The 23838-nt window shown below is 47.1% G+C and overlaps 1 protein-coding gene across 2 annotated transcripts; it reads left to right on the forward strand.

Annotated features, from left to right (window-relative positions):
- The first annotated feature begins 487 nt into the window (after nucleotides 1-487).
- Nucleotides 488-22402, forward strand: TAF8 (TATA-box binding protein associated factor 8). Of its 2 annotated transcripts, XM_078369150.1 has the most exons (11): nucleotides 488-550; nucleotides 1329-1485; nucleotides 6059-6157; nucleotides 6480-6542; nucleotides 7920-8044; nucleotides 9057-9204; nucleotides 12143-12285; nucleotides 14019-14021; nucleotides 14180-14274; nucleotides 16144-16167; nucleotides 18876-19014. In XM_078369150.1, exons 1-11 carry the CDS (start codon nucleotides 506-508, stop codon nucleotides 18988-18990), a joined length of 1017 nt encoding a protein of 338 aa, XP_078225276.1. In that variant the 5' UTR covers nucleotides 488-505; the 3' UTR covers nucleotides 18991-19014. The 2 variants fall into 2 exon arrangements, with proteins under 2 accessions (XP_078225276.1, XP_002746583.1); XM_002746537.6 differs by lacking the exons at nucleotides 14019-14021; nucleotides 14180-14274; nucleotides 16144-16167 and adding an exon at nucleotides 19314-22402 and having other exon boundaries at nucleotides 18876-19015.
- Nucleotides 22403-23838: the final 1436 nt, after the last annotated feature.

The raw sequence follows: 23838 nt of genomic DNA on the forward strand, positions 1-23838 counted from the left end.
CCAAGCCACTGAAGGCCCTGAACACTTCGCTCTCAAAAGGTCACGTGAGGCAGGCTTGGTGTCTCACGCCTGTAATCCCAGGACTTTGGGAGGCCGAGGCCGCGGATTGCTTGAGCCCAGGAATCTTAGACAAGCCTGGCCAACATGGAGAAACCCGGTCTCTACTAAAAATACAAAAATTAGCTGGGCATGTTGGTCCCCGCCTGTAATCCCAGCTACTCCGGAGGCTGAGGCGCGAGGATCGCTTGAGCCGGTGAGGTGGAGGTTGCAGTGGGCCAAGATCGCGCCATTGCACCCTCTAGCCTAGGAGACAGAATCTCTGTCCTGTCTCCCAACCCCAACCCCCGCCAAAAAAAAAAAAAAAGTCACGTGAGCCGGGGTTACCGGCGGCGTCCAGTAACCCACCGAGCTTCGCAAAACCTAGAGGGGCGCATACCACCCCGCCCCGCCCCGCGACTACAAGTCCCATCCCGCCCTGCGCTCGCGCACACTACGCCAGAGCAAGATGGCCGACGCGGCGGCCACAGCTGGGGCCGGCGGCTCCGGAACGGTAAGGGCAGGAGGCGCGTGCTGGAGCCGAAAGAGTTTGGGTATTCTGAAGCTTTCCCCTAGACTGAGCCACAAGCGAATCCCCAGAAATCCAGCCCCACCATGAGGTCCTATTGGCGGAGGGTCTTTCAGGCCTTACGCACCCCCCTCCCTGGGACTTGGCTGCGGCCTCCGGAGTTGGCGGACCTGTGTCTTGATTGGCTCGTTTGCTGTTGGGGGTTGGGAACCCGGAATACCCCCTGATTGGTCTGAAAATGCCGTTTTCGCTTTCTTATTGGCCGGCCAAAGTTGAAAGGGATTCCCTTTTCAAAATATTTAGCTTTCTTACATTTTCGTGCTGTTATCTTTTGCTCTTCTCTCCTCGCCGTCACCTCTTATTATGTTTTCAATTTCCCTTTCAATGAAATGGTGTGAAGATGGGGGGCACAAGAGAGGGATCCTGTTTTTTCTGGGGGGACAGATCTATTCAATCCCATCATGCGTGTTTCTCCAGCTATATATTCTAATGGTATGCTAAAGTAGAAGATAAAAGTCCTACTATTTTATCTTATTGGGACCGTACGTTTTAGGTAGGCAGAAGAGTAGTCTCTGTATTTAAAGCACCTTGGGTGCTCAATTATTACTCAGTTGGCCAAGATCTGTAAATCTAAACGTTAAGCACCGATTTTTAAAATAAAAGTATTTAGTAAAAGCACTTTTGCCTTGCCACTGACCATGTGTGAACTCTGTGATTGCATCCTTCTCCTGGATGAAAATCTCTCTGGGCTGCTGATTCACAGAGATCGGGAAGTAAACAGTCCACTAACCCTGCCGATAACTATCATCTGGCCCGGAGGAGAACCCTGCAAGTGGTTGTGAGCTCCTTGCTGACAGAGGCCGGGTTTGAGAGTGCTGAGAAAGCATCCGTGGAAACATTGACAGAGATGCTGCAGAGCTGTGAGTCCGTGGAAACATTAGTCCTTTTTCCAATCAACCCCAGCATCAGTTTTGTGCCCTGCTTTACGATCGTGTTTGAGAGGATTTAAGAAAAAGAAGATCAACTTTTTTCTTAAGAGGGGAGAAAAAAAATGTTTTTAATGTAAAAAGTTGAAAAAAGAAAAAAGCATAATGGGCCTGGCGTGGTGGCACACACCTGTAATCCCGGCATTTTGGGAGGCCAAGGCAGGTGGGTCACCTGAGGTCAGGAGTTCAAGACCAGCCTGGCCAAGATGGCGAAACCTCATCTCTAATAAAAAATAATAAAAATTAAAAATTAGCTGAACATGGTGTTAGTTGGGTGCCTTAATCCCAGCTACTCAGGAGACTAAGGCAGGAGAATCACTTGAATCTGGGAGGTGGAGGTTGCAGTGAGCCGAGATTATGGCACTGCACTCCAGCCTGGCAATAGAGCAAGACTCCATCTCCAAAAACAACGAAAGAAAGAAAGAAAGAAGAGCATAATGAAGTGACTTACAGGCTTCAGAATCAGATAGACCTGAGTGTACATCATCACTCTGTCACTTAATAGCTTGGGCAAGCCACTGAACCTCCTGAACCTCAATTTCCTCATTTTTGAAATGGGATAACACTTTGTACCTCATGGAGTTGTGAGTGTGAGATGTGTATATAAAACATTCAATGCTGGGGAGATTGTAAGCTCTTAGTGAGTTGTGGATGCCCTTAAAGACTTTTGTTGGGGAGTCAGGACTAATTCCTTATGCAATAGATAACATCACATTATGTAATCAAATGCTAGATTATGTAATACAAAGAACAAGGGATAAAGCCACTTTTTTTTTTTTTTTTTTTTTTGAGACGGAGTCTGTTGCCCAGGCTGGGGCGCAGTGGCACAATCTCAGTCAGTTCACCGTAGCCTCCCACTCCTGGGTTCAAGCAGTTCTCCTGCCTCAGCCTCCTGAGTAGCTGGGATCACAGGCGTGCACCACCATGCCCAACTCATTTTTGTATTTTTAGTAAAGATGGTGTTTCACCATGTTGGCCAGGCTGGTCTCGAACTCCTGACCTCAGGTGATCTGTCCACCTTAGACTCCCAAAGTGCTGAGATTACAGGCATGAGCCACTGCGCCTGGCCAAAAAGCTGCTTTTAAAAGCAACGTGTTGAGATTTAGAAGCCCAACATTGTCTCACATAGGCTATTCTGCATGTACAACATATTTCCCTGTTTTGAACTTTTGGGGGATGGGATCTGATGAGGGATGGAAGTATTTACAGTGTTTCTTAGGGATCAACAACTATGAAAGGAAGTAGGAGAAAGGTTTGGGGAGAGGGAGATGTGGAGTGCAGTGCAGGCCCAACAAAGAATGGACAACTCAGCCAGGACCCCTGGAGCATTATTGCCCATCAAGCTGAAAGGGCTCTGCCTTTATACTCAGGATTTGATCAAACACTGATGTGGGCTACCCCAGGAAGGGTGATCTTGGGCAAGGTGGCTCTCTGCAGCTGATGTCAGGCACTTTTACATACCAAATGTTTCCCTAAAGCAGTGATCTCAAACATTTCAGCCTCAGAACTATATTTATTTATTCTTTTAGAGATGGGGTCTTGCTATGTTGCCCAGGCTGGCCTCAAACTTCTGGGCCCAAGCCTCTCACATAGCTGGGATTACAGGCATGTGCTACCATGCCCAGCTCTCAGAATCCTTTTCTATTAATAAACATTGAGGACCCCAAGTAGCTTTTGTATATGTGTATTTGCCACATTAGAAAATAAAACAAATTTTGAAAATAAGAATGTACAATCACATACTCTGTTATTCATCAGACCCATGATGTCATCAAAAGTCATATAGACTCACGAAAACTACATGAGACAATGAGAGTAAAAAAGTCAAATAGGCCGGACGCGGTGGCTCACCCCTGTAATCCCAGCACTTTGGGAGGCTGAGGCAGGGGATCATGAGGTCAGGAGATCGAGACCATCCTGGCCACCATGGTGAAACCCTGTCTCTACTAAAATACAAAAAATTAGCCAGGCGTGGCAGCATGTGCCTGTAGTCCTGTAACTCTGGAGGCTGAGGCAGGGGAATCGATTGAACAGGGGGCGGAGGTTGCAGTGAGCCGAGATCATGCCACTGCACTCCAGCCTGGGGACAGCAAGACTCAAATGTCTAAAGAAAAAAAAAGTCACATAATGAGTTAATTTTATTATGAAAATAGTTTTGACCTGTGGACTTCAGGAAATATTTTGGGGCCTACATCGGGTTCCCAGGCTACCACTTTTTGAACTTTGTCCTAAAAGAATGAATTAATCGTTCTCAGGAGATAAGAATGCCGTTCTGGGAACAATCTTGGAATTTGGAGTTTAAAAATTATGTCTAGAGGCTGATATCAGTGATTTGCTCAGGGTAGCTGGGGAATTGGTAGTGGGTCTTCTGTTTTCTGAGCCACTGGGCTGCTAGAGCAGGAGTTCCTTACCTTTTGGACCCATTTGTGCATTTGGTACAATCTGTGGACACATTCCCCCCAAAAATGCTTTTTTTGTGTGTAACATTCAACACAGTTTCAGAATATTTGTGAAGCCTCCCATCCACCTTGGACGCTCATTCACGGAGCCCAGCTTCAAAAACTCCATCGTAGAAACCTTTCCCTTTTCCCCAAAGGACTTTAACATGACTATTAAATAGAGGTTCAGCTTCAGGCAGGAGAAAGAAAAATTGCACCTCAGAGAGTAAGACCTTTTTGTGTGTGTGGCAGTGAGATATACATAACAAAATTTATCATTTTAACAATCTTTTTGTTTGAGATGGAGTCTTGCTCTGTCGCCAGGCTGGAGTGCAGTGGCACGATCTCTGCTCACTGCAACCTCTATCTATCTCCCGGGTTCAAGTGATTCTCCTGCCTCAGCCTCCTGAGTAGCTGGGACTACAGGTGTGCACCACTACACCCAGCTAATTTTTTTGTATTTTAGTAGAGGCGGGGTTTTCCGTGACCAAGATGGTCTCGATCTCCTGACCTTGTGATTCGCCCGCCTCAGCCTCCCAAAGTGCTAGGATTACAGGCGGGAGTCACTGTGTACGGCCCATTTTAACCATTTTTAAGTGTACAATTCAGTAATATTAAGTACATTCACAATGTTATGCAACCATCAACACTATTTTCAGAACTTTTTCATCATTCTAAACAGACACACTGCACCCATAAACAGTAACTCCCCATTATCCCTCCCACTTCATCCCCTGGTAACTTTTTTTTTTGAGATGGAGTTTCACTCTTGTTGCCCAGGCTGAAGTGCAATGGTGCGATTTCAGCTTACCGCAGCTGCCTCCTGGGTTCAAGCTATTCTCCTGTCTCAGCCTCCTGAGTAGCTGGGATTACAGGCATGCACCACCATGCCAGCTAATTTTGTATTGTTGGTAGAGGTGGGGTTTTTTTCCATGTTGGTCAGGCTGGTCTTGAACTCCCGACCTCATGTGATCCACCTGCCTCAGCCTCTCAAAGTGCTGGGATTACAGGCATGAGCCACTGTTCCTGGCATCCCCTGGTAATTTCTAATCTTTCAGTCTCTGTTTACCACACATAAATTGAATCTTATATTTGTCTTTTCTGTCTGCCTTATTTCACTTAGCATAATCTTTATTTTATTTTATTTTTTGAGATGGAGTCTTGCTTTGTCTCCCAGGCTGAAGTGCAGTGGCACGATCTCAGCTCACTGCAATCTCTGTCTGCCGGGTTCAAGCAATTCTACATCAGCCTCCTGAGTAGCTGGGATTACAGGCATGCACCACCACACCTGGCTAAATTTTTATATTTTTGGTAGAGATGGGGTTTCACCATGTTGGCCAGGCTGGTCTCGAACTCCTGTCCTCAAGTGATCCACCTGCCTCTGCCTCTGCCTCCCCAAGTGCTAGGATTATAGGTGAGAGCCACCACACCCGGCCTTAGCATAATGTTTTCTTTTCTTTTCTATTTTTTGAGTTGGAGTCTTGTTCTGTCACCCAGGCTGGAGTGCAATGGCTTGATCTCAGCTCACTGCAACCTCCGTCTCCTGGGTTCAAGCTATTCTCATGTCTTAGCCTCCCAAATAGCTGGTGTTACAAGTCCTTGCCACTACACTCAGCTAATTTTTGTATTTTTAGTAGAGATGGGGTTTCCCCATGTTGGTCAGGTTGGTCTCGAACTCCTGACCTCAGATGATCCACCTGCCTCAGCCTCCCAAAGTGCTGGGATTACAGGAGTGAGCCACCCCGCCTGGCCTAGCATAATGTTTTCTAAGTTTATCTATACTGTAACATTACCAGAATTTCCTTCCTTTTTAAGGCTGAGTAATACTTCATTGTATGTATGCAACACATTTTGTTATTCACCTGTTAGTGGACACTGTGTCATTTCTACTTTTTGGCTATTGTGAATCATGCTGCCAGGACTGTTGGTGTAGTACTAGCTGTTTGAATCCCTGCTTTCAATTCATTCGAGTATATACCTAGGAGTGGAATTGTTGGCTCATATGGTAATTCTATGTTTAACTTTCTGAGGAACTGTGGATAAGTTTTATGCCTTTAATCCCCTCTTAGACATTTCAGAAATTGGGAGAAGTGCCAAGTCTTACTGTGAGCACACAGCCAGGACCCAGCCCACACTATCAGATATTGTGGTCACACTTGTTGAGATGGGTGAGTACAACTTCAGTTTTCAGTTCTTCCATGCCACTGGAGAGAGGAGTCCCTAGGAGTCAGGCATGTCTGCTAAGTGTTCTTGTTTTCCCTTAGGGTTCTCTTGATTTGCTCTGAGCTAGAAAGAGTTATCAGGAGAGGTTCCTCTGAACACATATAAAAGGCCTTATAACTCCCTGTTAGGGAATTCTGCCAGAGCTTCTTTTTTGAGGCTGCAGGTCATTGAGTTGAGCATTTAAGCCATTTGTCCATAATGCTATTCCTCTTTCTGTGTTCAATATTTGGTGGTCTTGGCAGTGATTCTTGTTTTCCTGTCTCTTAGGTTTCAATGTGGACACTCTCCCTGCTTATGCAAAACGGTCTCAGAGGATGGTCATCACTGCTCGTAAGTGACTTTGAACTGAGGTGCTTAGTAATTTATCAACTAATGATCGTGGAATGAAGTAATTGAATATGGCAAAGATTGGATTAGTAGCTACTTCCTTGTAGTGGACTCTCTTCCAATGTTTGGGGCTACCTGCAATATCATCTTTGTTTGGGCTAGTGGGATTGGCATGTGAAAATCAGTCATCAAAAGGTAAACTGTCTCTGAGACATCGCTGTAGCCCCAGAAGAGCAAATGATGCTGCTTGGAAAAATGAAGATTCTTGTTCTCCTTAGAGTAGGGTTGGTAAACTGTAGCCTATAGGTCAAATGCAGCCTGCCTCCTGTTTTTGTAAATAAAGTCTTATCAGAATGCAGCCATATTTACTTATTATCTGTGGTTGCTTTCATGCTCTAATGGCAGAATTTAGTTGTGGTAGAGACTGTACCACATGCAAAGCCTAAAGCATTTATTATGTGGCCCTATACACAAAGTTTGATGACAAAGTTCAGGTAAAACTGGGTGCCATAAGCTGAGTAGAGAGTAACCAGTTTGGGCTGGTAGGACCCCAAGAAAATTAATTGGATTTTTTCTTTTTTTTTTTTTTTTTTTTTGAGATGGAGTCTCACTCTGTGGCCCAGGCTGGAGGGCAGTGGCACAATCTCGGCTCACGATTGCAACCTCTGCCTCCCAGGTTCAAGCTGTTCTCCTGCTTTAGCCTCCCAAGTAGCTGGGATTACAGATGCCCACCACCACACCCAGCTAACCTTTATGTTTTTAGTGGAGACAGGGTTTTATCATGTTGGCCAGGCTGGTCTCAAACTCCTGACCCCAAGTGATCCACCCACCTCAGTCTCCCAAAGTGCTGGGATTACAGGCGTGAGCCGCCACACCCGGCCTGGATTTTTTCTTTAAAGTCAATTTTTTTATGTTGGCTTTTTTTTTTTAATGCTCCCTTTCAAGGTAGCAGTGGAAGGTGCCATTTTTAATCCCCCTTGTTATGATTAACTCCACACGTATTGTCCCCAGCTCATTGTTTGTCTTTGTTATCCAAGGTCTCTGAAAAGAGAATCAGCAACCCATGTAACTTTCATAGCTCCTTAGCATGCTGTCTTACGTAGTTACTGTGGCCATAGCCATCCACCTCCATCTAAGAGGCTTATGGGAAGGTTGTTGTCAAAGGGAACGTCAATCAAGATCAGCCAGCAGGCTGGGCATTGCAGGGGTGTAGGTCCTTAAGCCGTCAAAGACCTTTTATTGATTGAAATACAAAACACCACTTGTTTAGAAAACTGAGGTCTGGCATTTTCTTTGAGTAAAGGAGGCTTTAGGGAGAGACCGTAATCTGTAGAAACGAGGGCCTTGGGTGAGGGGTAATCAGTTGTGACTCTGTTGCAGCTCCGGTGACCAATCAGCCAGTGACCCCCAAGGCCCTCACTGCAGGGCAGAACCGACCCCACCCGCCACACATCCCCAGCCATTTTCCTGAGTTCCCTGATCCCCACACCTACATCAAAACTCCGGTGAGTGATGAAGCCACACTGGGGCTGTGTGTGGTGTAAAGTATGGAGTCAGTTTCTACCGACTGTCAGGTGGCAGAGTCCAGCCTGAAAGCCTGTTAGTGAAAGGGTGGTTCAAAACTCAGAATGCCGGCCAGGCACAGAGGTTCATGCTTGTAATCCCAGCACTTTGGGAGGCTGAGGCAGGCAGATCACAAGGTCAGGAGTTCAAGACCAGCCTGTCCAATATGGTGAAACCCATTTCTATTAAAAAATACAAAAATTAGCCAGGTGTGGTGGTGCACACCTGTAGTCCCAGCTACTCAGGAAGCTGAGGCAGGAGAATTGCTTGAATCCAGGAGGCGGAGGTTGCAGTGAGCCGAGATCAAGCTACTGTACTCCAGCCTGGGTGACAGAGCAGGGCTCTGTCTTCAAAAAATAATAAAATGTTTTGGTCCATTTCTCATTCTGATCTCAGTCATTTTCACTTGATTGCCAACAAGCTCATAATTAGGAGGAAGAGTGGCAGCCTGCCATTTTCTTGGTCACTTGCACGTATAATAAGATTTTTCAGCCTCTCTTTCATTGAGGGGATCTTTTTGGAACAGTGTATCCATATTGTGAGGATTGATTTAAGAAGATGGGATAGTATAATCCACAAATCCACAGACAGCCATTCCCATACACCAGGTCGTATTACGCTGATGGAGCCTGTGGTCCCCATCAGGGGTTCCCTGGGGGCACTCCCATTCTTTGTTCAGGATGTGTCTCTTAGACCTGAGACCATCTGTCATGGGAGCTGAATGAAGGCCCCAGGACAATCTCTGCAGTAAGTATTTGCACATTTCTTAATTTTTAATTAGAAATAAATATTAATGTGGTTACATTGTTTTTCTGCCTTTCTACTGTGCTTTGGTGATCTTGGCTCTAATAAGTCATTTTAGAGAGTAGGACGTAGCAACAGCAAGCCAGGGTGCTGACAATAGCAGAATGATACTTCAGCATCATCCCAGTGTCTTTGCTGTTCTCTTTGTAGACGTACCGTGAGCCCGTGTCAGACTACCAGGTCCTGCGGGAAAAGGCTGCATCTCAGAGGCGCGATGTGGAGCGGGCACTCACCCGTTTCATGGCCAAGACAGGCGAGACCCAGAGTCTTTTCAAAGATGATGTCAGCACATTCCCACGTAAGAGTTGCCCCAGTGCGTGGACCCTGTTTTATCATTTGAAATACTCACACCGCTGGGAGCAGTGGCACACATGTAATCCCAGCACTTTGGGAGGCCTAGGTGAGTGAATCACAAGGTCAGGAGTTTGAGACCACCAGCCTGACCAACATGGTGAAACTCCGTCTCTACAAAAAATATTAAAAATTAGCTGGGTGTAGTGACAGGTGCCTGTAATCTTAGCTACTCGGGAGGCTGAGGCAGGAGAATAACTTGAACCTTGGAGGCAGAGGTTGCAGATCACACCACTGCATTCCAGCCCGGGCAACAGAGTAAGACTCCATCTCAAAAAAAAAAAGTAGAAATACTCACACTGTCTTCCCTTTCTCTCAGCATGGTAGGAAGAAGCAAATAAGCTTTTTTCCTTCTCTTGGGCACAGTTTGTCCCTTAGATTTCTGGCTCCTTTCCCCACGTCTTAAGAGTCTGTCTCGGCTGGGCGCGGTGGCTCAAGCCTGTAATCCCAGCACTTTGAGAGGCCGAGGTGGGTGGATCACGAGGTCAAGAGATCGAGACCATCCTGGTCAACATGGTGAAACCCCATCTCTACTAAAAATACAAAAAATTAGCTGGGCATGGTGCCGCGTATCTGTAATCCCAGCTACTCAGGAGGCTGAGGCAGAAGAATTGCCTGAACCCAGGAGGCGGAGGTTGCGGTGAGCCGAGATCATGCCATTGCACTCCAGCCTGGGTAACAAGAGCGAAACTCTGTCTCAAAAAAAAAAAAGTCTGTCTCTAACTGATGACTCCAAAACAGTAAAGGCCTCTGTTGGGATTGGCCGCTTGAGGTCCATTGAGTTGCCTTGAGGGTGGCCGAGGCCTAGGTATCAGAGACACTCAGTGGCAGCCCAGATAGTAGAAGGAACATTGGCATCAGGGGCCAGTTGTCCATCACGATGTTCCTTGTAGGTCCTGTCTCATTTAACTTTGCATCTCAGCACTATTTGGCCACATTGACCAAGCTATTTCATTTCCAGAGACCTCAGTTTTTACAAAGGTGAGTGAGGGAGGTTGGTTTAGGTGATTGATTCTGCAGCAGGCTCCTGTGGCATGCCTGGTGTGCCTGGCTCTGGAATAACAGCAGCTGCCAGTTATTAAGTGCCAGATACTGTGCTGATCACTTCCCATACATTATCTCATTAAATCCCCTTGTGAGCCTCTGAGTTGGAAACTGATACCATCACCACCTTCATGGGAACCCCTCAGTGAGGCATAAGGGAAGAGAAATGAAGTCACTTGCTCAAGGAACGTGGCCAGTAGGTAGCATTCAAACCTAGCTCTTACTGTGGGACCCCACATCTGACCCACAGCAAAAATAATTCTGGAGTTTTTGTGGAGTTTTTTGAGATGGAGTCTTGCTGTGTCATCCAGGCTGAAGTGCAGTGATATGATCTTTGCTCACTGCAACCTCTGCCTCCCAGGTTCAAGTGATTCTCCTTCCTCAGCCTCCTGAGTAGCTAGGGCTACAGGCATGAACCACCACACCTGGCTAATTTTTTGTATTTTTAGTAGAGCTGGGGTTTCACCATATTGGCTAGGCTGGTCTTAAACTCCTGAGCTCAAGTGTTCTTCCCGCCTCAGCCTCCCAAGATGCTGGGATTATAGGTATCAGCCACCATGCCCAGCCAATTCTAGAGTATTTTCTAACAGTCCATTCTACCACAGAAGTATCCAAAGAGACTTTTTCTTTTCTTTTTCTGTTTTGAGACAGGATCTCACTCTGTCACCCAGGCTTGAGTACAGTGGCACAAACACAGCTCACTACAGCCTCTACCTCCTGGACTCCAGTGAGCCTCCCACCTCAGCCTCCCTAGTAGCTGGGACTACATTGCACAATTATACCCAGCTAATTTTATCTTTCCTAGGGATGGAATTTCACCGTATTGCCCAGGCTGGTCTCAAACTCCTGGGCTCAAGCAGTCCTCCTGCCTCAGTCTCCCAAAGTGCTTGGATTATAGGCATAAGCCACCACACCTGGTCTTCTTTCTTTTAATATTTATTTATTTATTTATTTATTTATTATTATTTTTTTTTGAGACTGAGTTTCGCTGTCGTTACCCAGACTGGAGTGCAATGGCACAATCTCGGCTCACCGCAACCTCCGCCTCCTGGGTTCAAGCAATTCTCCTGCCTCAGCCTCCCGAGTAGCTGGGACTACAGGCGCGCACCACCATGCCCAGCTAATTTTTGTATTTTTAGTAGAGACGGGGTTTCACCTTGTTGACCAGGATGGTCTCGATCTCTTGACCTCGTGATCCACCTGCCTCGGCCTCCCAAAGTGCTGGGATTATAGGCGTGAGCCACCGCGCCCTGTCTTAATATTATTTTTAAATCAACTTCTTCCTCTCATCCTCATTGCTTTTTCGAAGAACTAGAACTCTCATTTACCAGAGTGCTCAGTGGACATGCAGATATGCAGAGTGCTCAAATCCAGCCTTTGGACTTGAGTCCTTCAGACCGAAAGAATCAATATTCTTGCTCTGGAAATGAAGCTTAGAGGGGTTTAACTGACCTTGGGTGCAAGATCTCAAAACTCATGTGTTGCCAGGATTCTGTCTATAATCCCATTTCAATCTTATCTCAGTTGTACTTGGCAAAAAGTAGATTCTGAAGTTATATTTTGCCTGAGTTGGAACCTCATTCTGCCACTTACAGCATGCTTGGGAAAGTCATTTCACTTCTCTGTGCATAATGGCACTTATCTAATCGGATGGGAGCAGGGGTGAAAGATAACATGTGTAAAGCCAATGGGGCATTGCCTGGCCTGCTGTGTAAGTACTTGGAGCGAGTTAGCTAGTATCTTTCGGTGCTGCTCACTGATTGGTTGTGAGACTCTAGAACTCTAGGCTAGCTGTGAGGTCTCCCTGACAGCGGACTCATGCCTCTCTTCCAATTCACCAGTGATTGCTGCCAGACCTTTCACCATCCCCTACCTGACAGCTCTTCTTCCATCTGAGCTGGAGATGCAACAAATGGAAGAGACAGATTCCTCGGAGCAGGATGAACAGACAGACACAGAGAACCTTGCTCTTCATATCAGCATGGTGGGTCCCACCTTCTACCTACCTCAGAGTATCCCCCCAACTATCCCATTCTGCCTGAGTCTGTCACCCTGGGACCTAGACATGATTGACCTCAGGTCTCTGGCTTTATGTTAGGGGCCTGCTTGAGGGCTTGCGTAATGATCCAGGTGTGACCTTATCTCTTGCTTAGAGACACATCTGTGTCCTGGGGATTCAATCATTTATTCAGCAAATACTGAATGAGTGCCTGGCAAGGCCAGGCGTAGTTTCAGGTGCTGGGGAATTAGTAGAAAGCAAAATATACAAAATTCCCTGCCCTCATGGGGCTAAGGAAAAATAATAAATGAGGAGATAGGAAGTGGGGATGGGGATGGGGATGGGAGGGGTGCAGCATTAGGTAGGGTGACTGAGAAGGTGACATTTGAGTAAATCCCTGAAGGGAACAAGGCAGGCACATGTCTGGGAGTGGAGCCATTCTAGGCAGCAGGAGCAGCAGCTTCAGAGGCCCTGAGGCTGGAGCTCCCTGTTGAATTGAAGAGCAGCAAAGACATCAGGGTGGCCAGGATGGAGTGAACAAGAGGGAGAACAGTAGGGGATGAGGTCAGAGACAGCCCATGGGGAGTCGGACTTTACAGGGTCTTAAAAGTTATAGTAGACACTTTGCCATTTACTCAGTAAGACGGAGCCACTGGAGATGTTGAGCAGAGGAAGGTTGGGATCTGATGTAGGTTTGCTAACAGGGTCAGCAGGTTGCTGTGCTGAGGATGGGCTATAGAGGGCAGGCAGAAGTGGAGAGACCAGTTAGGGTGCTGTCACTGTCAACTGAGAGATGGTAGGAGGAGCAAAGATAGGAGAGATGTGGTCACCTAGATTATGTGGTCAGATTCTAGATCACTTTCAGAGCAGAACCAGTTGATAGAGTAGATATATGAGAGAAGAGAGAGAGAGCTGTAAGATTTTTTTGCCTGAATGACAGGAAAGATAGAATTGCCTTCAGCCAAGATAGGAACAACCAGTGGGTGGAAGAGGTGTGTGGGGGAAGTTAGGAGTTCATGTTTGTGTCTTAAATGTAGACGTGTTAAGTTTGAGATGCTTGTTAAACATCAGGTGGTGATGGCAGGTGGAGATTTGGATATATGCCTTTCTGTGACAAATAAAAAGACTTCAAGACAAAGATTCTAGTGACAATTTACTACAGTCAGTTGGACCTAATGTTATTTTGTTAGACTGGGAAATACAATCATATGTTTCAAAATTTAGAGCGTGTGAAAAGATGTATGGTGACAATCCCTCCCATCCTGTTCCCTGTCACCCACTTTCCCTCCCACAGAGCAACTGTCTCACCAGCCTCTTGTGTATCCTTCTAGAGACATTTTTTTAATTGTTATTTTGAACAGAAACAGCAGATCACACACTGTTCTCTTCTTGTTTTTTCCCGGCTGTATCTTGGCAGTCCTTCCATGTCTGTCAGGGAGGAGCTGCACCATTCCTCACAGCTGCTTTATCTTCCATTATATGGATGTAACCATTTAATTTATCTGGTCCCCCGTGAACATTTAGGTGGTTTTCTGTCTTTAGCATTTACAGACATTGTTATAGCGAAGTAAATAACTGGTATTTTGTTATTCTTTTGTCTTTGATGACAGTGCACCTCTCAAGGTCTGTTGTTAGGTAGTTCTTTATTTACCCTGGTTCTAGTTTCTCCATGTACTTGAACATAAAGGAGCTATTCATTTTAAATTCACATATAATAGATTGTTTTCTCACATATTTGAACCAGTTGCTTTCTTCAGCCAACCCAGATATTTAAACTTTTACATTTTTTTTTTTTAATTTTTTCTTTTCTTTCTCTGGAGTGTATCCTGAATATTTTGTGTGTGTGTGTGTGTGTGTGTGTGTGTGTGTGTGTGTGAAGGAGTCTCACTCTGTCACCCAGGCTGGAGAGCAGCAGCACAATCTTGGCTCACTGCAACTTCCAACTCCTGGGTTTAAGCAATTCTCTGCCTCAGTGTACCTAGCTGGGATTACAGGTGCCTACCACTATGCCTGGCTAATTTTTGTATTTTTAGCAGAGATGGGGTTTCACCATCTTGGCCAGGCCAGTCTTGAACTCCTGACCTTGTGATCCACTCACCTTGGCCTCCCAAAGTGCTGGGATTACAGGTGTGAGCCACTGTGCCTGGCTAAACTTTTACTCCGCTATGTTGCCCAGGCTGGAGTGCAGTGGCTGTTCACAGCTGTGATCCCACTACTGATCAGCATGGGAGTTTTGACCTGCTCCATTTCCAACCTGGGCCAGTTCACCCCTCCTTAGGCAACCTGGTGGTCTCCTGCTCCCGGGAGGTCACCATATTGATGCTGAACTTAGTGCAGACACCTGATTGGCATAGTGCACTATAGCCCAGAACTCCTGGGCTCAAGCAATCCTCCCACCTCAGCCTCCCGAGTAGCTGGGACTGCAGACACACGCTACCACGCCTGGCGCTTTTACTCTTTTATGAAAAATATACCAGTCACTCACTCAACCAGTGTTTATTTAGCACCTAGTATGTGCCAGATACTGTTCTGGCTGCTTGGGATAAAGCAGTAAGAAAAACAAAGAAAACCTCTGCCTTTTAGGAGCCTATGTTTGGCTGTGGGAGAATGACAGTAAACATGAAATATGAATAACTCATTACATAATATATCAGAGATGAAAGTGCTGTAGGGGGAGAAATAGTAAGGGAAGATTCAGGGTGAGGAGGAGCCTTCAGTTTTAAGTGGGGCACTTGGAGTAGGTGTTACTGAGAATGGGATAGGTGAGCAGGGGCTTGAAATGGGTGAAGGATTGAGCCATGTGGATATCTGGGGAAGAATGTTCCGGCAGAGGGAATGGGCAGTGCAGAGACCCTGTGGAATAGTGAGTAGCTTGAGGGAGGGAGGGTCAGATGGGGTAGGGCCTTGTAGGCTGTTATAAGGTCTGGCTTTTAACTAAGTGAGATGGGAGTTGTGGGAGGGTGTGGAGCAGAGGAGGGATGTTTCTGAGCTTCTTAAAGCATCACTCTGATGGTTTGGTAAGAACAGACTAGAGAGATCAGTCAGGAAGCTGTCACTGTAGCCTAGGTGAGAGGCAGTGGTGGGCCCAAGCAGAGTGGTTACCACCAAGGTGGTGGAAGTGGTCAGTACCTGCCTATATTTTGAAGGTAAGTCCAAGAGAATGTCCTAACAGACTGGGCGTGGGATGTCAGCAAAAGAAAGGAAGTGTGCCAGGTGTGGTGCATCCTGTTGTCCCAGTCACTTGGGAAACTGAGGCAGGAAGATTGAGCCCAGGAATTTGAGTCCAGTTTCGGGCAGCATAGTGAGACACTGTTTAAAAAGAAAAGAAAGAAAACAAGCAAGAATGACCACAGAGTTTGTGACTTGCACCATTAGAAGGATGGAGTTGCCATTACCTGTGATGGGAGGGGCTGAGAAGAGCCGGGGAAGAGAACACACCGGGGAAGGTCCCTAATTCAGACTTAGGTGCCTACAGTCAGAGCTGCCTCCCTGACATCCCAGTAGAGATGCTGAGTGAGCAGTTGGCTGCTTGAGCCTGGAAGTTGGGAGAGGTGAGAGCTGGAGATGTATTCTAGGGAGCACTGGCGTGGACATGGCACTGAAAGCTGGGAGACTGGATGCAGTCACCACAGAGGGTGTGGGGCTTGCTAGAGCTCACAGGCCATTCAGGGAGCTCTTGATAAACCGTTTTACTCCTACCTTTTTTGCAAATCTCTGGGTCAGTTTGACTTTTTTTTTTTTTTTGACATGGAGATCTGCTCTGTCACCCAGGCTGGAGGACAGTGGTGCAATCTCGGTTCACTGCAACCTCCGGCTCCCAGGTTCAAGTGACTCTTGCCTCAGCCTCCCAACTAGATGGGATTACAGGTGCCCGCCACCACACCTGGCTAATTTTTTTTCTATTTTTAGTAGAGGCAGGGTTTCACTATGTTGGCCTGGCTGGTCTCGAACTCCTGACCTCAGGTGATCTGCCTGCCTCAGCATCCCAAAGTGCAGGGATTACAGGCATGAGCCACCACGCCCAGCCTACTTTTTATTTTCCTGACTCCCCACTCCTCCCCATCTCAATGCTGCCTGTCCCTGACAGGGGTGTTTCTGTGAAGCCTGCTTGGGAGAAGGGAAGCTGTTGTCCTGCTCTTGCCAGCCATGGTGGGCTGAATGGAGGGAGTCTTGAGGCGAGGGTTTTCAGCACCCTTCTGAATTACCTCCATCTGTATCTCAGAAAACACTGAAGGCACAACTGAAGTGAACTTCCACTAACTTTTTCTTTTATTTTTGAGATGGAGTTTTCACTCTTTTTGCCCAGGCTGGAGTGCAATGGCGTGATCTTGGCTCACTGCAACCTCTGCCTCCCGGGTTCAAGCCTAGGCAAGAGGCAGTGGTGGGCCCAAGCAGAGTGATTGCCTCCCAAAGTGCTGGGGTTACAGGCGTGAGCCACCATGCCCGGCAACTTCCAATAACTTTGAACATAGGCTGTCTACTATAGAGAAATGATGGGGTGGACGGAGGAGGGAGATACTGCTCAGTCGCGCCATTAGGAACTCTAGAAAGGTTGGACGCCAAATACCCAAGGGAGGTCTGGTTGTAGACACCTTTTTTCAGGAGCCTGGTCTGGCCTGAGCTAGGTTGGTCCAGCGGCACTTGCTTTCAAGAGTCTCCGGAAGGCCCCAGTGGCTCTAGGTCACCATGTGGTCCCACTGGATTGGGTGCTGGAAAGAGAAAGCACACAGCCCCTGATGCTGGGTGGATGAAACTGAGTCTTTGAAGAGAACAGTTGCTAGGACAGTGAGAGGTCACGCAGGGGAACCTGGCCGTGATCTGGTTTCTTCCAGCTCATTAAGCCTGAGACTGGTGTCCATGCCCTAGGCCAGCTGTCCTGTGGGGGGAAGCTGCTGTTCATTTCATGCCATCCAGTCACAGTGTCCTCACCTGTTTTGACAGCAGCCTCTCCTGCTTCAGGTCAGTGAGGGTCTCTTTAGCCTCAAGTTGCAGAACAGGAATCTCAGTGACTTCTTCCCCCTGGAAGAACTTCTTCCCCTTGACCCATCACCAGGGGGCGCAACCTGACCAAACATGGAAAATGGAGGCGCGTGTGACTAAGGAAAGGAGAACTAATCACTAATCCTCCCAGAGCAGTTGGAGACCAGCTTGGCCAACTGGTAAAACCCCATCTCTACTAAAATACAAAAATTAGGCCAGGCGCGGTGGCTGACACCTGTAATTCCAAGACTTTGGGAAGCCGAGGTGGGCAGATCACTAGGTCAGGAGATCGAGACCATCCTGGCCAACATGGTAAAACCCCATCTCTAATAAAAATACAAAAATTAGCTGGCCAAGGTGGGGCGCCTATAATCACAGCTACTCGAGAGGCTGAGACGGAAGGATAGCTTGAATCAGGGAGTTGGAGGTTGCGGTAAGCCAAGATTGCGCCACTGCACTCCAGCCTGGAGACAGAGCGAGATTCCATCTCAAAAAAAAAAATATTAGCCAGGCATCATGGCACTTGATTGGAATCCCGGCTACTCTGGAGGCTGAGGCAGGAGAATCGCTTGAACCCAGGAGGCAGAGGCAGCAGTAAGCCAAGATTGTGCCACTGACTCCAGCCTGGGTGACAACAGGAGACTGTCTCAAAAACCCAGGCCAGGCCCGCTGGCTCATGCCTGCAATCCCAGCACTTTGGGAGGCTGAGGCAGGTGGATCACGAGGTCATGCGTTCAAGACCAGCCTGGCCAAGATGGTGAAACCCTGGCTCTACTAAAAATAGAAAAATCAGCCAGGCATCACGGCACATGCCTGTAATTCCAGCTACTCAGGAGGCTGAGGCAGAGAATTGCTTGAACCCAGGAGGGGGAGGTTGCAATGAGCTGAGATTATGCCATTGCACTCCAGCCTGGGTGACAGAGTGAGACTCTGTCTCACCAAAAAAACAAACAAACAAAAACCCTGCCTTGTATGTTGCAGATAGGCATGACCGATGATGTGCATGTGCTGGTACCCGCAGGCTCTGCTTCTGTTAGTAGAACCCTCAGGGCTCTTGAAGTTTCTGGCCAATGCAGGAATGTGATCATTGGTAGCATGCTGCAGGTACCAGAAATTTGAGAATTCGAGGGAGAAGTCTGTTCTGATGTAGGCTAGCTCCTGATCTCCTGCATCATTCCCTATGCGAATGATTTGTTCTGATCCCGTATCTCCCAGTCTCCTGCAGGGGCATCCAGGGCCACTTTCCTCTTCATCTCCCCACCAGGCTGGGCATCCTCCCTGAAGCATCTGAATTTGATTCCTGTCCCTCCCAGGTCTCTGTTCCTTCTAACCCCTGTCCCTGCCTTCTCCAGAGGTTCAAGACTCGACTCTGTTGTGTGCTCTCCTGGGTCAAGGCTGTTAGTCTTGCCTTTCCTTTGTAGCCAGCCCCTGCCTGGTCCTCACTTCATCAGGGGCAGAGATAGGAACGCTGGAAAGAAGTTGCTTCCCAGGTCCTGACTTCTCAGTGAAAGGCTGCTAGCAGTCATTCCAGTTATGGGCATCATCTCTTTCCTTATGCTGTTGGTGTTGTTTTTTATTTCGGCTTTTGCTCAAAGGAGGATTCTGGAGCTGAGAAGGAGAACACCTCTGTCCTGCAGCAGAACCCCTCCTTGTCAGGAAGCCGGAATGGGGAGGAAAACATCATCGATAACCCTTATCTGCGGCCCGTGAAGAAGCCCAAGATCCGCAGGAAGAAGTGAGTTGGAGGCTGGGGTCCAGGGAGCCTTCTCTATCCCACCGAGGTGGTCTTCTCTGCTCCTTGGTGGAAAAGAGGCTCCTCAGTGGGGTTGAGCCTTGGGGAGAGCCACTCTGGTGAGAAGGAATAGTCTCCCTTTTCTAGTCCTTACGTGGCTCCCATACACAGCTCTTGTTCCTTAGTGGTTGAGTATCCTGCAGGCTAAGGACTAACCCTTACAGTGCTGGAGCTGTTTTCCCCTAGAAGGAGAGCAGACAGGGCCCCCACCAGGAGGCTCCATGTTTCCTCTTCTTTCTAGGTCCCTCTCCTAAGCTGAGAAAGAAACCTGGCTTGTATAGGGGCGCAAATTCCACCCTGCCCCCCAGGGAGTTAAAGCCACTCGAGGGAAGAAGAAAGGATGATCTACCTCCTCAAGACTGAGCCGAGGCTGCAGGGTGTGATTGGACATGATTTTTATGGCAAACTGTCTGTTAAGATGACCTGTTTTCACTGGATGTTTGGGTTGAGGAAGATATGAACAGAATAATGTGACGTTTTTTTTGGAGATGGAGTTTCACTCTTGTCACCCAGGCTGGAGTGCAGTGGCGCCATCTCAGCTCACTGTAGCCTCCGCCTCCCAGATTCAAGCAAGTCTCCTGCCTCAGCCTCCTGAGTAGCTGGGATTACAGGCGTACACCACCACGCCCGACTAATTTTTGTATTTTTAGTAGAGATGGGGTTTCACCATGTTAGCCAGGCTGGTCTTGACCTCTTGACCTCAAGTGATCCACCTGCCTTGGCCTCCCAAAGTGCTGAGATTACAGGTGTGAGCCACCACACCTGGCTAATTTTTGTATTTTTAGAGAGATGGGATTTCGCCATGTTGGCCAGGCTGGTCTTGAACTCCTGACTTCAAGTGATTCACTGCCTTTGCCTCCCAAAGTGCTGGGATTACAGGCGTGAGCCACCGCACCCAGCCAGAGACTTTCTCAGTCAACCAAGCCATGCACTGGGGCATAGCAGCATCCAGTGACTGTTCATTATCACAGGATTTGATTTCTTTGAAACTCGGGAGACCAGGGATGACCAGTGAAAAGTGACAGGAAAGAAAGGGCTCTTTGCTGCTGTGCTTATTATGAAGAAGACTGTTTGTCCAGCATGTATTTCAGGATATCTGGATCCCATGTATTGACTGACAATTTGTGGCACCACTGTCTCATCCCAGAACTTCATTCTTGTTTCTCTCCTCATCTGGGCTCCAAGTGCTCCATTGAGCTGATGGAAAGTGACTGTGCACGCCCTCACTGTGTTGGAAACAGGAGGCCCACACAGCACAGCTTTGATCCAGAGCCAGCTGGAATCAGGAGTCTTGAGCAGATTCGTCACTGTGAAGGAGAGCGACATGTCAGGGTTGCATCTGTCCTCCACTCAGCATTTGATGACAGCTCCCTTAAGCAGGCAGCACTCTACTCCTGAGAGAGTTACCATTTATTGCTCCTCTGAGGAATGTGTGCTTGGGAACTGCCAAGTGTTGCCCCTTCTGGAAGAAGAGATTTTTCTCTCACAAGAGCCTAGAGCGTCAGCTGTATTATGCTGGGACTTGATAGAGGAGCCATGGGGTTTAAACAGTAGGAAAGAGGGCCAGGTGCCGTGGCTCACGCCTCTGATCCCAGCACTTTGGGAGACTGAGGCAGGTGGATCACAGGGTCAGGAGTTCGAGACCAACCTGGCCGACATAGTAAAACCCCCCCTCTCTACTAAAAATGCAAAAATTGGCCGAGTGTGGTAGCAGGTGCCTGTAATCCCAGCTACTTGGAAGGCTGAGTCTGGAGAATCACTTGAACCCAGGTTTCGGTGAGCCAAGATCGTGCCACTGTACTCCAGCCTGGGCGACAGAGCAAGACTCCATTTCAGAAAAACAATAGGAATAAAGTTAACAATAGGAAAGGGTTTGGTGGGGTGAGTGTGATGTTGAGGGCTGGGCCTCATCTTGTGTTCTGAAAGCTGAGAAACCTGGCCGGTTGGCTGGAAGGCTAATGAAGGGGCTGGAATGAGCCAAGCTGAGGGGTTCTCCAACAAGCCCGTCTGAGTTTGTCCAACCGCTTTGTATTCCTGTGGGGAGAACAGCATTATTCTTAATGTACCTATAAACCAGAAAACACATTTTTAAGGAAGGTGCTAGGCATGCTAATACCCTTTCTGGTCTCCTAAGGCAGAGCTTTTAAAACTAAATCCAAGGAAGAAAAATGCAACGACACCTGGAAGTGAACACTGGATGAATAAGCCGATCCCCAAATTAGAATCCTTAGTCCATATTTAACTTCAGTATACCCCTTTGGCTTCCACAGTTCAACTATCCTTTTTTTTTTTTTGAGACAGGGTCTCACTGTGTTGCCCAGGCTGGAGTGCAGTGGTGCTATCTTGGCTCACTGCAACCTCCACTTCCCAGGTTGCAGTGATTCTCTTGCCTCAGCATCCAGAGTAGCTAGATTATAGGTGCTTGCCACCAGGCCTGGCTAATTTTTTTTTTTTTTGTATTTTTAGTAAAGATGGGATTTTGCTGTGTTGCCCAGGCTGGTCTTGAACTCCTGGCCTCCAGTGATCTGCCTGCCTCGGCTTCCCAAAGTGCTGGGATTATAGTCGTGAACCACGGTGCCCAGCCCATCTCTTAATCTTCCATTCCCTTGGTGAATTTGGAAACTTGAAACACTTGGGGACTTGACAGCAGGCTCCGTGTTCCTCTGGCCTCAGTGTACTGTCATTTTGCTTAGAAGGAAAGAGCTGCTTCTCAGGAACTAAGCGGGGCGGACATTAGTAAAAAAAAAAAAAAAGAATTGAATTCCCCAACTGGATTAAATAGGAGTTTTTCAGGTTGGTAACCTGAAACTCTCCTAGATCAAAGCAGTTAGACTGGCCTATGTGTGCTTCTCAGGGTTTGTGATTCAGTTCTTTGAGATTCTTGGCCTGATGAGTTGATAAACACAGCCCCACATTCAAGCCATGGCCACTCCCAGCTTGCTGTTCTCACTGCTCTTGGGAGGTGTCGTCCCAGTCAGTGTTTCTGCAGTTTCCATGTGTTGTTATTATCCAAAGTAAGCGCCTGTTGCGTGCAGTTGTGCTGAGTTAGAGGCAGGGTTTGGAAAAGGGTTGCTCTTTCTGCTGTTGAGATTTCAGAGGCTATACTCTTAAAATTTTGTTCTGAGGGGAGACAGGGAAAGGATTAGACAACTTGAAACACTGACCTGTCTGTTATATAAAAATGCATAATTCTCAATGTGTATTTATAAATTTTTATTTTTTATAACTTTGTGGGACTTCTTAGAGGAAAAAGTAGTACACAAGCAGATTGAAGATGTGGTTTGTGAAAATCTCAATAAATATTCATAATAAAAACTTTGTAAATAAATAGAACTGTAAGCTTTGACCTTAATTTATGTTCAAAAGTTAACAGCAAGGTGGACAAATAAGTCAGGCTTAGCCCTTGTGTTGGCCTAAGCACACCTGGGAACTTAGTAAAACTTCTGTCTTGGAAATTTTCAAACACAAAATTAGAGAGCAAACTGTATGAACCCCTATATATTCCTCACCAAGCTTCTACACTTAACAAATTGTTGATTCTGTTTCATCTGTTCCTCCTACTTTCTGTCCTTTATTTTCTTTCCTCCTGGAGTTGTTTGTTTGTTTATTTGTTTTGAGATGGAGTTTCGCTCTTGTCGCCCAGGCTGGTGTGCAATGGTGCAGTCTCAGCTCACTGCAACCTCCATCTCCTGGGTTCAAGTGATTCTTCTGTCTCAGCTTCCCAAAGTAGCTGGGATTACAGGTGCCTGCCACCAGGACCGGCTAAGTTTTTGTATTTTTAGTAGAGACAAGGTTTCACCATGTTGGCCAGACTGGTCTCCAACTCCTGACCTCGAGTGATCCACCTGCCTCGGCCTTCCAAGATGCTGGGATGGCAGGCATGAGCCACCATGCTTGGCTCTTATGGAGTATTTTAAAATGCAAACTCAGACCTGTGTCATTTAATCTGCAAATGTATCTATGTGTATCTCTGATTGATTTTTAAATTTTAATTTTGGAATAATTATAGATTCACATCATGTTGCAAAAAATCTTCAGAGAGATCCTATGTACCCATCACCCACCTTCTCCCTGTGGTAGCATCTTGCATAACTGTAGTGCAATATCAAAACCCTTGCATTCAGTTTCAATGTACAATTTGGATTGTATATTGGTGCAATCCATAGAGCTTATTTAGGTTTCACCATGTGCACGTGTGTGTTTATTCTGGTGCAGTTTCATCATGTAGATTCGTGTAACCACTGGCGAAGACACAGAAGCATTGCATCAGTACAGTTCTCCCTCGTGCTGTATCTTCATAACCACATCCACCTCTCTGCCCTTCCCTGTCTCTCCTGGCAGCCTCTACTCTGTTCTCCATCTCTAATGTTACTGAAAGAATGTTATAAATTGCCAGGCACAGTGGCTCATGCCTGTAATCCCAGCACTTTGGGAGACTGAGGCGGGTGGATCACAAGATCAGGAGATTCAGACCTTCCTGGCTAACATGGTGAAACCCTGTCTCTACTAAAAAAAATTAGCTGGGTGTGGTGGCACGTGCCTGTAGTCCCAGCTACTTGGGAGGAGGAGACAGGAGAATCACTTGAACTCAGGAGACAGGTTGCAGCGAGCCGAGATTATGCCACTGTACTCCAGCCTGGGCAATGGAGTGAGGCTTCATCTCAAAAAAAAATTGCATGGTCTCAGTTTTATTAAAAAAAGAAAAAAATGTTATAAGTTGAATCATAAAGTATGTGACTTTTTCTTTTCTTTTTGAGATGGAGTCT

Source organism: Callithrix jacchus, chromosome 4, assembly GCF_049354715.1.
Source record: "Callithrix jacchus isolate 240 chromosome 4, calJac240_pri, whole genome shotgun sequence".
Lineage (NCBI taxonomy): Eukaryota > Metazoa > Chordata > Mammalia > Primates > Cebidae > Callithrix > Callithrix jacchus.

Bases quoted from the DNA above. Each gene is read 5' to 3' on its own strand.
- TAF8 (XM_078369150.1), top strand. From the start codon at position 506: ATGGCCGACGCGGCGGCCACAGCTGGGGCCGGCGGCTCCGGAACG. The intron at 1,486-6,058 runs GTGAGTCCGTGG...ATCCCCTCTTAG, and splicing joins GACAGAGATGCTGCAGAGCT to ACATTTCAGAAATTGGGAGA. The intron at 8,045-9,056 runs GTGAGTGATGAA...TTCTCTTTGTAG, and splicing joins ACACCTACATCAAAACTCCG to ACGTACCGTGAGCCCGTGTC.